General features: G+C 26.7%; 1 protein-coding gene across 1 annotated transcript; it reads right to left on the reverse strand.

Moving 5' to 3' along the window:
• Positions 1–3,560: 3,560 nt before the first annotated feature.
• Positions 3,561–10,578, reverse strand: LOC113382139 (the record flags this gene model as incomplete). The annotated part of the gene is made up of 9 exons (XM_026620690.1): positions 10,482–10,578; positions 10,095–10,290; positions 9,824–10,025; positions 8,574–8,825; positions 7,937–8,108; positions 6,659–6,832; positions 5,978–6,076; positions 5,584–5,763; positions 3,561–3,738 (listed from the first exon to the last, which is right to left on the reverse strand). Coding segments are annotated over exons 2-9 (1,393 nt in total), but the record flags the coding sequence as incomplete, so codon positions are not given.
• Positions 10,579–13,458: the final 2,880 nt, after the last annotated feature.

Here is a 13,458-nt window from a genome sequence, read left to right on the forward strand (position 1 = left end):
TTACTTTCAATGTCTTTGATACATAAGAACAATATAATTTTTTTTCTTTTATATATATTTAAAACAAGTGTAAAATAAATAAACAAACTGAATCAACATGTTTTCCCCATAGCAAATTAAATAAGAACATAGTCTTTTACACATATGTCTGCCTAATTAATTCTTAAAATCTATTATTCGCATAATAGTTGTATTTGAATAAACAAAAAATAGATTGTATTACATGCATTGAAACAAGCAACAAAATAATAAAGTATGCCTTACTAATGATATTGACTCAAATATAATAATATAAATAATATTTTCAGCAGATATGTGTATATAACTATATATGTGTATATTAATAATGCTCGAGCCAGAAAGTATTTCACTAAAATATATACAGGCTGCTTTATAAATGACATCGGATAAGAAAGGGACAAGTTCTCAAAGCACCTTCCAATTAATTTCTTTTAATATGAAAAACAAGCATAAAATACATAATTAATAAGAAATATTATTATTACAAACATAAAAAGTAGCAAGTAATACAAACTCGGTCATTAATTGTAAACCTCTTCCAGAAAATAAATTATGAGTAATATCTTTTTATTTATATCTATTCAAATTATAGTTTCACTGAAGATGACAAACAATATTTTGTCAAACAGTAAAGATTTTCATTATTCTTTGATATGTATTTGGTGAAACTGCTTCAAAGTCTTTCCTAAATCTAAAATTTAAAAATAACTTCACACACATATACACATACATACAAATATTTAGAACAATAAAAGTGCATTAGATGTAGAACAATAAATGCCTGTATATAATATCAGAAATATATTCTTTGACTCACTTCATATAAAACATGCTTTGCACTCACATTGTTAAAAATCCTTTGCAGCAGCTCTCAGAACACAAAACCAATACAGGAACCACCTCCGGAGCATCTGCCAGAAATCTCAAGTACTCGACACAAAATCACTATGTTAGAACCACTGCATACCTTTGACTTTTACATGTCTATTCGACATTTTGCAATTGTCCCGACTTATATGAAAGACTTTTGTGAACTTGAAATGCAACTTGAATGGATATGGAGTGAAACGCTCAAGTATAATCTACAACAACATGCACATATAAATTATACATCTCAATATTGCATATATATATATATATATATATATATATATATATATATATAATAAATAAAGGATACAGGGGCTGTAAATAAAATGTTTCATTAAAAAAATGATTCAAAATGGGGGCCCTAAAAGAGATAATCATGACAAATCAAAGTACTCCTGAGCACTTCCACACATATCAATTATTTTAGCTTTTTATGAACGTTTTACGATGAATTTTTTTAAAACAGGTTGTTCTACAAAATTCATTAAACACTTTGATGCACAAATTCATTAAATCTAATCAAGAATTTAATTAAAAACTCTTAATTAACGCGACCGCATGCTTATTCACAATTTTTTTTTGACATTTGAAGAGAATGAATTTAGCAAAATGACCACCGCCAGCACTTGCACTATTCAAAGCGCCAAATTCAAACAGAACATTTAAAATTTGCAAAATTCATTCATTCATAAAATATGTTCAAAATGAATAAATTTGCTTAAAAATATAAAATTTTTTAGTTAAAACTGTTTTATGAAATTATTTTAGCTTATAAGTGTTTGATTTAGATTATTATTATATTTAAAACAAACTGAAAATAATATTCTAAATTATAAACCATAAAATTTATGATTAGGCATCTGTCGTGGCCGAGATGGTTAGGTCGTAGGATCTGTTGTAAAAGGAAGCTCGAAAGGCAGTTCGAATCCGCAAAACAACATGTTTGTTTAAGAAAAATGAGGCAAATTCCTTTTCGAAAATATCTAATTTTTCGGGTTCTTCATTGTGTTTAGCTCTTGTTACTGTACATTTTGTTCAAACTGAAAACTATGTTACCAATCTATGAACATTTAGGTTTTACTCTGTTTAATTTTTTCGTAAATATTAATAAAATAAATGAACAGCAGAACAGGTGAGCTGTGCCTTGGTTGAACAAGTGTCTTTAATAGTAAAAAAAAATTATATTATAAATGTTAGATATGTTACTTATAAATATCAAACATGTTACAATAACAATTGTTATAAATATTATTATTAACATTAACACTGTGCCAAATTCAATTAATAGCCTATCAACGATGGCATGGTCGAGATCATTAAATTGCTTCAATGTCCGGTGTTGGGTTTCGAGTTCGAATCCCCAAGCAATTCGTTAAAACAGTAATTTTATTAGATCCATAAAACCTGTTTGGACAAAAGTCTTTCCCAAAAAAAGTTTCTTAATCATCGAACAGCCGAGATTGTAAGGAGACCAACACGGTCAACCACGAGTCGATGTTCTGATATTCCTCGCATCAATTCCTGAAAGCGCACGCAATTTTTCTTCCAAAATTACTTTTAAAACTAAATTAAGGTGCCGGTGCCGCTATTCGACCTTGATACAATTTCGTAAAAAGAACTACACTTGATTGTAATAAATATAAATAGAAAGGCTGTGGGTTGAAAGTAAGAGACGTATGTACCCCAGTAAATACATCTGAGCTGGAGATGTTTTTAATGCAAGGCCACGTTCACAACGTGCGATTAATATGAGCTGTATATGAGTCGGATTAGATTTACATGAATTTTCCATATTGCTAAATGTGGGATGAATATGAGCTATATATTAGACGCTGATTATATGTTTTACATATGATTTTTCCATATTGCTGAATGTGGGTGATATATGAGACACTGAATATGAGTTTTACATAGTTTATTCATATTACTGAATATAGGCTGTATATGAGAGCAATATAGGGGACTTGTATATTATTTAATTTTATTATATACACGACCATGCGCTTCGCAGGCATAGTATTATCCACCATTCACGGATTAAATGATCTGATTAAAATTAAATATTTTTTCAATTTCTTCAGGACTAACTTAATTATTTTATTCAGTTGAATTTCATTGTCCCCTACTCACAATAATAAAAAAATTCAATATATGTATACAAAATATGTAAAAATATATAAAATTTCAAACTATTTTCTTTTCGATTCCCTTTTACGCGGTTTGAAAAACTGTGCAAAAATAGGTTTTACTGTATTTAATAATTATAATTTCTATATTTGAATATAGCCATGTTTCATAACTATAGCATTCCCAATTCTCATTTTACCCTATTGTGAATGTATGAAGCAGGGGCGGTGTAACCTGGTCATAATATTTTGTAATGGATGATTGAAATAATTCTGTATATTGATTTCATAAAACAATTTATATTTCCTCGATACTCATCAAAATTTCTATTATTCAATAATTCTATTATTGATAGTAGAAATTAATAACATAATTTAGATAACTAATTAATTTCACTAATCAATAAAATACTATTAATTGACATTGATAAATAAGTAAATATTAAATATAATGTTATGAATTAGGAAACTTATATTACTGTATAAAGCCGATTGGCGTATAAATAAATAAATAAATATATTATTTATGTAAATTGGTCTAACTATTGAGTCGTTCATTATATAATAATATATCATCATCTAGTAATCTTATAATCGGGAATACATCACAAATTTCAGAATCTCGAAGAATATTGATAGTCTTCAAACATACTTGCAAAATATGTTCATCTGTCTGCTCGTTTAAAATGCGTGAAAGTAAACTAACGAGATCTTCCAGAAACTGAAATAGTATTAATTTGAATATATTTGTTATGTAATAAATTAGAGTTTTTCATTAAAAGAAAAATCAACCTTTGTTTATATTATTTGTTTGCTGAAAGAAGACACTTATCAAGTATCAGAACGTTTAAATAAAGAATCATCAACATTAAAAGCCCAGTCAAAATAAACAGTCTTAACTACAAATAATACTACAGATGCTGATTATCTCATTATAAATAAAATATTAAAAGTCCTACTCGATCCGACATCTGCGATTTTTTTCATTCAAGATTGAAGGTACAAAATTCAGATTATCCCAATTCTCCGCGAAAACCACGAAAAATATGAAAAAAAAGTTAGGAAAATTTGTTTATTATAAATTCTGTACAAAACTGTTGTTATACTTTTTAATTTCCCGTAGGGTATTTATATAGTAATGGCCCATTACTATGCATTACTAATGGGCCGAAAATCGAAAATGAATTTTTTGCATTTCTCGACGTTTTGAAGGTTTCTGAACATTTTGGCATACCTCAGAAAAAATTGATGTGTGTGTGTGTTTTGTGTGTTCGCATTTTTTCGTTCACGTTTTCGGGCGCACAGATAAACCGATTTGAATGGTTTAAAAAACATTCGATTCCTATTTATAGGGTGATGTTTTGGCAAAGTCAGGTCCAGCCGTCACGGAGATAAATAGCAAAGAGTGCAAAAAATAGAAATCGAGTTTTTGAAAGAACAAATATTAGACAAATGTTACAGCATTTATATAATCTATTTGAAAATAATTAATATTCCTCGAACATTTCGTTACGGTACGGGAAGTTACAGCAATTTGCCTTGAGGCACGATGCCATACACCACTAGTTTCCGTTAGAATCATATTTTCTGAGATATTGTCTTTTGAGAAGTAGAAAAATTCATATACTTCATAATATACCAATGCAAATATAAATAAATACACCTATCCCCCGTTTTACCCAAAAACCGTGTAACTCAAAAACCTCACTTTTTATGGAAAAACCGCGCTAAACGAAAATGACCTTTGTGTCAGTTATTAATATTAGGAATAACAAATACATTAAACAAAAAATAAATATAAACATATTTAATAATTTATACGAAAATTAATTTATTTCAATAATAAAACCATAGATAAAAAATTAAAATTGGTTTAAAATTCTTTTACTTCATAGTTTTTTATTTTACCTTTTTCCATTGAAACAATATTTTTTTTATAAATTGAAGATTATGCAAAATTCTTTAATTTCCTCATATTGATTAAATTTATCTATCTATCTATATATCATTTATATAAAAACAATTATGCTCTTTGTTTTGATATTTCAAACAAACGAGCATATATACATACAAAATTTAGTTTGGATCATAAAACATTCCCATCTCATCTACATATTTTCATCATAGATTACTAAGAATTCGTAACTGTAACATATATTTTGTAATGTTTTTTGACAGTAAAACAATTAAAATGTTATTGTAGATATAAACAAATTATAGTTCAGTGTTTATAGTTTCGTGTAAATGCTAAATTAATAAACTCTGATAATTTTTTTTTTGTCAAAAACTGAACTAAAACCAGAATCTTTCAACCTCGAATTTTTGTAACTTTAACCTCGAATGAAAAAAAATCGCAGATGTCGGATTGATCGAAAACTCGACTTTTTTAGATTTATTTGGACTGGGCTATAATACATTTTTTAGTATTGGCTGCTGTTTATATCAAATATGTCTGAATGTTGGAAAAACATTCAAGATATATATCAAGATTCTTTCATGGTCATTGAATTATATTAAATGCAAATTAAATGTGCAAATTTTTAGAAACAAAATATTAAATACTCACAGACACATTATTTTTATATAGCATATAATTGAAATATTGAGGTATTTCCAAAACCATCATTACACATTTTGAATTAACCTGAAACATTCTTTCGATAATGGGACAAATAATGTCATACAATGTTTCAGTTACCAAGTCCATCTTTAGTCGAATTTCGAGCAAATCAAGTTCAGTGAATTCCTGTGAATATGTGCTTCTTATTAGAAATATCAATATATGCATATAAAAGGTTATGGATGAAAAACAATAAAAATCCTTTTTTTCATTAATGTTTAACTTCGCCGTCTAATTTAAAATAAAAATTGATGATTCATTTCAACACAATGACATTTATATAAATTATATAATTATATAACAATATGTTTCAACATCAAGAGGCCTGATATATGCCTACCTTCATCTTCAAGGTATGCCTCAGACACTGTCCAGTAGAAGCTTCTCGTATATATTGAAGATGTATTTCCAATAATGTTTCGATTAGCGTTATCTTTGCCTGAATAAAATTAGGAATAAACTCGATATTAATCAATTAACAAGATTAAATAAAAGCTATAAATAATTCATAACTAATTCGATCAATATTCGAACAAGTAAATTAAAACTCCCCAAAAAAAATTAACTTATTCAAATTAACTATTCAATTAAATTAACTATTCAAATTAAAAATTATAAAAATTTAATTTGTTTATATATAGTTAGGATTTTTTTCTTATTTTATTTTCAGGATGAAAATTTTTAATGAACATAAAATTTCATATCATTTTGACGTTACAAGCAAACTTGAAAAGGAAAACACGGCTGAGACGGAAGAAAGTAGTTAGGCGAAAAAAAAAAAAACAACAGGAAAACTCAGTATCATGTGATTCGTAATTTATTTTTAAAATCATAGTTAAAAGATGCCTTTATATGCGTATAAATTTTTGTATCAATAGATTGAATAAGTTTTCTCATTTTTTTTTTAAAATCCCACTGGAATTTAAATACCACTGGAAATTTGAATAGAAAGTAATAACACACAATAGGCACATAACTATGAAGTATTCAAGCAAAATACTATAAAAAAGCAAATAGTAACCTGTTCAGAAAACTCCACTTTCAACATTTCAACTGCCTCTCTCGAAATAAAATCTCTGATGTCATAAGAATAATTTAGCATTTCTATTAATAAATCCACCATTTTTCTGTAATCCTTAGTTGAAATTTCACTCCAAATCGCATCCACAAACAAATCAGTGTCCCTGTCTACATTCTTAAAAATATATAATATAACTATAAAAGCCTATATATAAAACCGCTGAAATTGATTTGTTTTGAAATAAATGTTTAACAAGGTATATAACTTTTTAGACACATAATAGTGATAATGATAATGCCAAGTCATAAGTAAGTAATTATAATTTGCAACAAAGCACTATTTGACAGTAGTCACTAATATATATATATATATATATATATATATATATATATATATATATATATATATACGAGGTGTGTTCAAAAAGTACCCGGAATTACTAATAATTAAATTTCGCGGGTCTGGAGTGTCTGATTGTCAAAATTTTTTTTTATTGTGTTGGTATACATGCCCCTAAAGTATGATGAAATTTTCAGCTATATTCACTGTTTACTTTGTCTGTGGTAGTCGCTAAGGTTCGACGTGTTTTTCTGAGCTCGGCGATTTTTACAATGGAAGAATTGAAAAGTCAAAGAATTTGTATTAAATTTTGCGTAAAAAATGAAATAAAGTGTTGCAAAGTGCAAAAATTCACCAGATATGGCTCCGTGTGACTTTTTCCTATTCCCAAAGTTGAAGAGACCCATGAAAGGACGGCGGTTCTCCTCGATTGAAGAAATAGAGGCCGAATCGCTGAGAGTGCTCAAGGACATATCAAAAAGTGAATATCAAGGGTGCTTCGAAAATTGGAAAAAACGCTGGCATAAGTGTATTATATCTGGGGGGGACTACTTTGAAGGGGACCACATTAATGTAGACGAATAAATAAATATTTTTTTGAAAAAACGAAAATTCCGGGTACTTTTTGAACAGACCTCGTATATATTTAAATATGTAGACATCAGGACTTTTGATTAAAACATTGCCATAAAATTTTGCACTTATCTGCTAATTGTGAAAAACCGTATAAGCCGATCGTCGTAAAAAATTAATTAACTCGAATTCTATATGATGGTTAAATATGGACAAATTTTGCTTACATCACCAAAGCACTGATCATTTTTCCAACCTTTGATAAAGTTTTAAAATCAAACTACTTATCATAGACCCGTAATATTTAAATAACAAAAAGATAGAATTAAGTTAAATTGTAAAAATAAAACAGAAATCAATATTTACCTTATGTTCCAATAAAAATAAAATTAGATACTGAATATAAAAAATATCATATTCCTGTGTTATATAAAACCAAAACAAAGAACCTGCGGCTCTTGCAACTTTTTGATGCAAATGAAAAACTAACTTAAAAACTGATTGCAATTGTTTTTGTGAAAAACTATCAGGAAACATCCTAAAATTAAAAGTTTAAAACAGTCATTGAAATAAATAATTTAAAAATACATTATTTATTTTAAACATTTTTATTAATAGTTAATAAAAACTTTGAATAAAATTTAACATGTGATTTCCAATAAATTATTTAACAAACAAGCTAGTTTTATAACATTTAGTATTGGAGCACACAAATTCAAGAATTTAAGTTTTTTAGTTAACTATTATGGCATCAAAAAAATGTTTCACTTGTTTAATTAATTTTAACATTTTAGTGCTAGTTTAATTTTGAAAATTTTGTGTTGAATTTCAATTTGTGGATGAACTGCGGACATAACATTTATTTTAAATTTATATTTTTTGTAATATATCTTCAAAGTTTGTTACTATCGCTAATTATTATTATTTTGTTATCATATAACATGTAACTTTATATTTATAGCAAGAATAAATAGTTTTTAGTTAAAAACAAAAAAATACTTACACATAAGACAGTTTTGTTATTTCAATCCCGTAAGATCGAATATTCGAACCTCTTCGAAAACATAATCTAATAATTTTATCTGCTTTGTCTTTAGTAAATTTTTTAAGTTCAGTTTCTTGTGCATTTTGTGATTTTGAACATAATTGATATATATGTTTTAACAAAATCAATGCATTGGCTCTAACATTTTTGTCACGAGCATACGTTGTTCGAAGAATGAACTTCAAATTAGACACTTTGCAATAAGTTAGACTGAAACAAGATTTAAACAAACATGAAAAAATAGTTTTATATAATTTATATAACAATAACTATAAATAAATACAGAATCAAATTAGTCCTATATAATTGTAGCATAAGAAAAATTTGCAGAATATTTAATTCTTGATTAAAATGAAAATTGTTTAAATTGAAATATTAAATCTACATAAATGAGTGATATGAAACTTTAAACCAAACTGAATTATATTTACACTACGATTTATTTAAAATTATAAGATTGAAAATATAAAACAAATATTTCAAAAATATTATTAAACTAGTATTATTAAGATTTTATTTTTAAAATTGCTGATTACATTGAATAACTTGCAGTTTTATAAATTTTAAAATATAATGAAAAATACAGGAAAACACAAAGTTAACAGAATCAGCTAGTTAACGAAATCAAAACTATTAATATGTAGATAAATATTATTATATGTATACTGTCTATTTTTGAAAGGTACATATATATATATATATATATATATATGTACATTGGACATATATAAATACATTGTATATATGTGTATATATATATATATATATATATATATATATATATATATATAAATTATGACTAAATAAGGTTATTGTTAAGGTCTGATCGTGACACCAAAAAGTTTATATGAATTCCAAGTGTTATAATCTACGAATGCAATATAGTGGTAAATTGCAATTTAATACTTGAGATTATTGGTATAAACAATTATTCTATTATAAAATAATTACAAAACTTAATTTCAAATATATAATTATATAATTTATACTTTATTAGGAAAAAGAGTAAAAAACAAACTTTAAAACAAATTAAATAAAATATACAAATAACAACAAATTAAATATACAATTAGTTATAAACTTGTTTTTATCTTTGCAATAAATTTAGTGTACCACTTCATAAATGTTGTATGAACAGAAACGCTGATACATTAAAATTACAGAAATTTTTCCACTAACATCAAGAACTATAATAATGGAAAACATACCTAAATTTATCATAGATAAACCACCTTTTTATAGACAAGATATATAGTTTCAGAATATCCTTTGTTTCTATAGATTTCATATTGGGCTTGATAATAATTTCATAGATTTTGTTCATTCGCAGTCCTAATGTTTCTAATTCTGATGTTTCCATGTTCAGCAAATTATATCTTATCCTAGTCATTGGTGTATATATTGATAGGGCTACAGAAATATGATATGCATTTTATCAATAAAATATAAATTTTATCAAATTTAAAAAATGTTAACAACCTGTTATAACAGACAAAATTCGATGATTTTTGATGAAAGATTTGGACAACAGATCTAGAAAATAAATCATAATTTCCATAAAAAAAGAATCTAATATAACTTGGTCTCGTCCAATGATTACTATCTTTTTCAACATATTGCAATATTTTTCTTTGAATAATCCTCTTTTTGCATCTCCCAATAAATAAGGTTGATCCTTGAATTTGTAAAGAAGATGTAAATACTAATGCCTATATAAATACCTATAATTTTTGCATTGGATCACACATTATTTTCATGGCTTTATATTAAAATCGCAATTAAACTAAATCAATTTAGTTTACTTTCTTTCAAAAATTTAAATGCCTCAATCATTTGTAATATAAGTTTTTACAAAAAATATCATACATTTTTATATAAACGTTCCAAATCATTAATGGTACTACTCAAATGCCTCTGTATAAATGTTTCATCTTCAGGTATTTGTATTTTGTAATCATATCCTAAAGCAGAAACAAAACTTGAAATAATGCAGCAGTTGCACTATATTTACTCTCAAGATACCAATGGATCCAATGAACAGCTATTGTCTGCAAAAAAACTATTGATTAATTAATAAAACAAAAATATGCTTTGCATATTACTATAGTTCCAGAAGTTAATGAATATAAATGAGTTGTGGCATATTAGAGTATGATCGGGCAATCCATGGTGTAATGGTCAAGCTCTCAGACTCAGCGATGCCCAAAATATAGATCAAAGATATGTTTCAAATTGAAAATTGCCCATTTCGGGCACTGCGGTGTAAAATGACAATGGCATATCTCTCACATTATTTTTCCCTGATTTGAGTTGGTGTTTGAATCAGCTCAGGGCAGTACTACCCATTATTAAAGGTTCGTCTATTATTCCAATAATTAATTTTAAAAATATTATACGAGGTGTGTTCAAAAAGTACCCGGAATTACTAATAATTAAATTTCGCGGGTCTAGAGTGTCTGATTGTCAAAATTTTTTTTTTATTGTGTTGGTATACATGCCCCTAAAGTATGATGAAATTTTCAGCTATATTCACTGTTTACTTTGTCTGTGGTAGTCGCTAAGGTTCGACGTGTTTTTCTGAGCTCGGCGATTTTTACAATGGAAGAATTGAAAAGTCAAAGAATTTGTATTAAATTTTGCGTAAAAAATGAAATAAAGTGTTGCAAAGTGCAAAAATTCACCAGATATGGCTCCGTGTGACTTTTTCCTATTCCCAAAGTTGAAGAGACCCATGAAAGGACGGCGGTTTTCCTCGATTGAAGAAAATCGCTGAGAGTGCTCAAGGACATATCAAAAAGTGAATATCAAGGGTGCTTCGAAAATTGGAAAAAACGCTGGCATAAGTGTATTATATCTGGGGGGGACTACTTTGAAGGGGACCACATTAATTTTCCACATTAAACGAAAATTCCGGGTACTTTTTGAACAGACCTCGTATTTGTTAACCTGCAAACACAAAACTTTATACTTAATAGTAATATCACATACCCTTTCTATAGCTCTCTCATTTTTCAATAGTATAAACACAGCAAGCTGATTGTCATCGATATGTAAATGATCTGAAATATAATACAAAATTAGAATCTTTTGCTGCATTCAAACAGTAATGAAAAGATATATATATATATATATATATATATATATATATATATATATTAGAAATGAGCTTATATCCAAAGCCGGATCGGTTAGGATTTGACTCCGTTTCAGTGATGAGTTATATCCACTTAACAACTCCACAACTCCGACAACTTTGAAACATAATACTTGACACAAATGTGTTCTCTAGTGTGTTATTAACATATCTAAGGATTTATTACGACTTTGGAAATAGTTTACAAATAGTTCAAACATTTTTGTTTATTATAATAATTACTATTTTATGCATTTCAACATGCATACAAATCTCAAATTGACAAAAAACTATGGAATTAAAATCAATTTTGTAATTATATTTGAATATGTTTATTTTTACATGAAAATAATGCAGTGAACCCTTTATATGAAATAACAACAAATCTTTGTGTACAATATTTGTCAGAAAATAATAATACCTCACATTCTTTTATTATTTCCTTTTTGAGAATTAATTATATATCAGGTAGTTAGATGAACATAGTATTACTTTTACACAATTATAAAATAATTGCGTAAAAGTTATAATATAATACTAAATATTTTTTAGCTGGTTGTATACCATTGAAAAATCTTATTTACGGGCAAACATTATCGTATACAGAATATAGAATACAAAATAGCATTGTTTTGAAACATTATATACCTGGAAAGTCTTAAAACTGGCTGTGAAACGAGAAAAAGACTACTTTTTTCGAGCCAAATCTTTGTATTAGTAAAAAATCTCAAGCAAATATCTGCACATGTTAACAGATTTAGTATAAGTTTAGGGAAGTCGGATATGACAAATCTTGTGAGACAACTCCACTCGGATTCACCCTGAGAGAGAAGTTGTATCGGAGTGGCAACTCCGGAGTGAGTTATTCATTTCTAATATATATATATATATATATATATATATATAACTATCAAGATATATATATATATATATATATATATATATATATATATATGAAATTATATATTACCAACACTTCGTCTAGTATTTGGAAAATCCTCACTTGAATTTGTAGAATCATCTGTAAACATTTGTTGAATTTGTATTTTAATTTCAAACAAAAAGCATGTGAAAATATTTTATCAATAAAATAAAATATTTGGACTCGCATGAAGTAAACAATGAAATAATACAACATTGTAAATGCTTCACATTTGCACATTTATTGGAAAAAATATGTTTTGATGTGATATTTCAGAATTTGAATTAAAAATTTGGTATCAATATAACACAAAATTTAAAATTTTAAAAAATTTAAAAAATATATTGCAATTATTTAATTTTTAAATGACGTTTTCATTAACATAGTTTGAGATAATAAAAATGTAGCACTCACCCATGTTCTAATAAGTAGAATATATTTAAATTTATAGATATGAGAGTAACATTAAGCATAAATTCAAGTTTTTATAGCACTTTACAATTTGAGCATTGTAAAGGGCAATAAAAAGTAATTTTCACTCATAACATTTAATTATTGAGCTAACTATTGTGTCGAATTTACCCTTAAACCTTAAATTATTGTTACAACCCGTTACAACACTACTAAAATGCTATTATAATATTGTCTAGGAATGTGAAATTTAACATTAACTTTTGGATTTCACCATAACCTCAAATCTTTGACATTTGGCGTTCTTAAAAAAACGCGCAAAATTTAAAATATAAGTAGTAAATTGTGTTCTAAAAGTAGATTTATAACACAAAATT

This window comes from Ctenocephalides felis, unplaced genomic scaffold (assembly GCF_003426905.1).
Source record: "Ctenocephalides felis isolate EL2017-DRISC unplaced genomic scaffold, ASM342690v1 CF-g0.4_SCAFFOLD_03316, whole genome shotgun sequence".
Classification (NCBI taxonomy): Eukaryota; Metazoa; Arthropoda; class Insecta; order Siphonaptera; family Pulicidae; genus Ctenocephalides; species Ctenocephalides felis.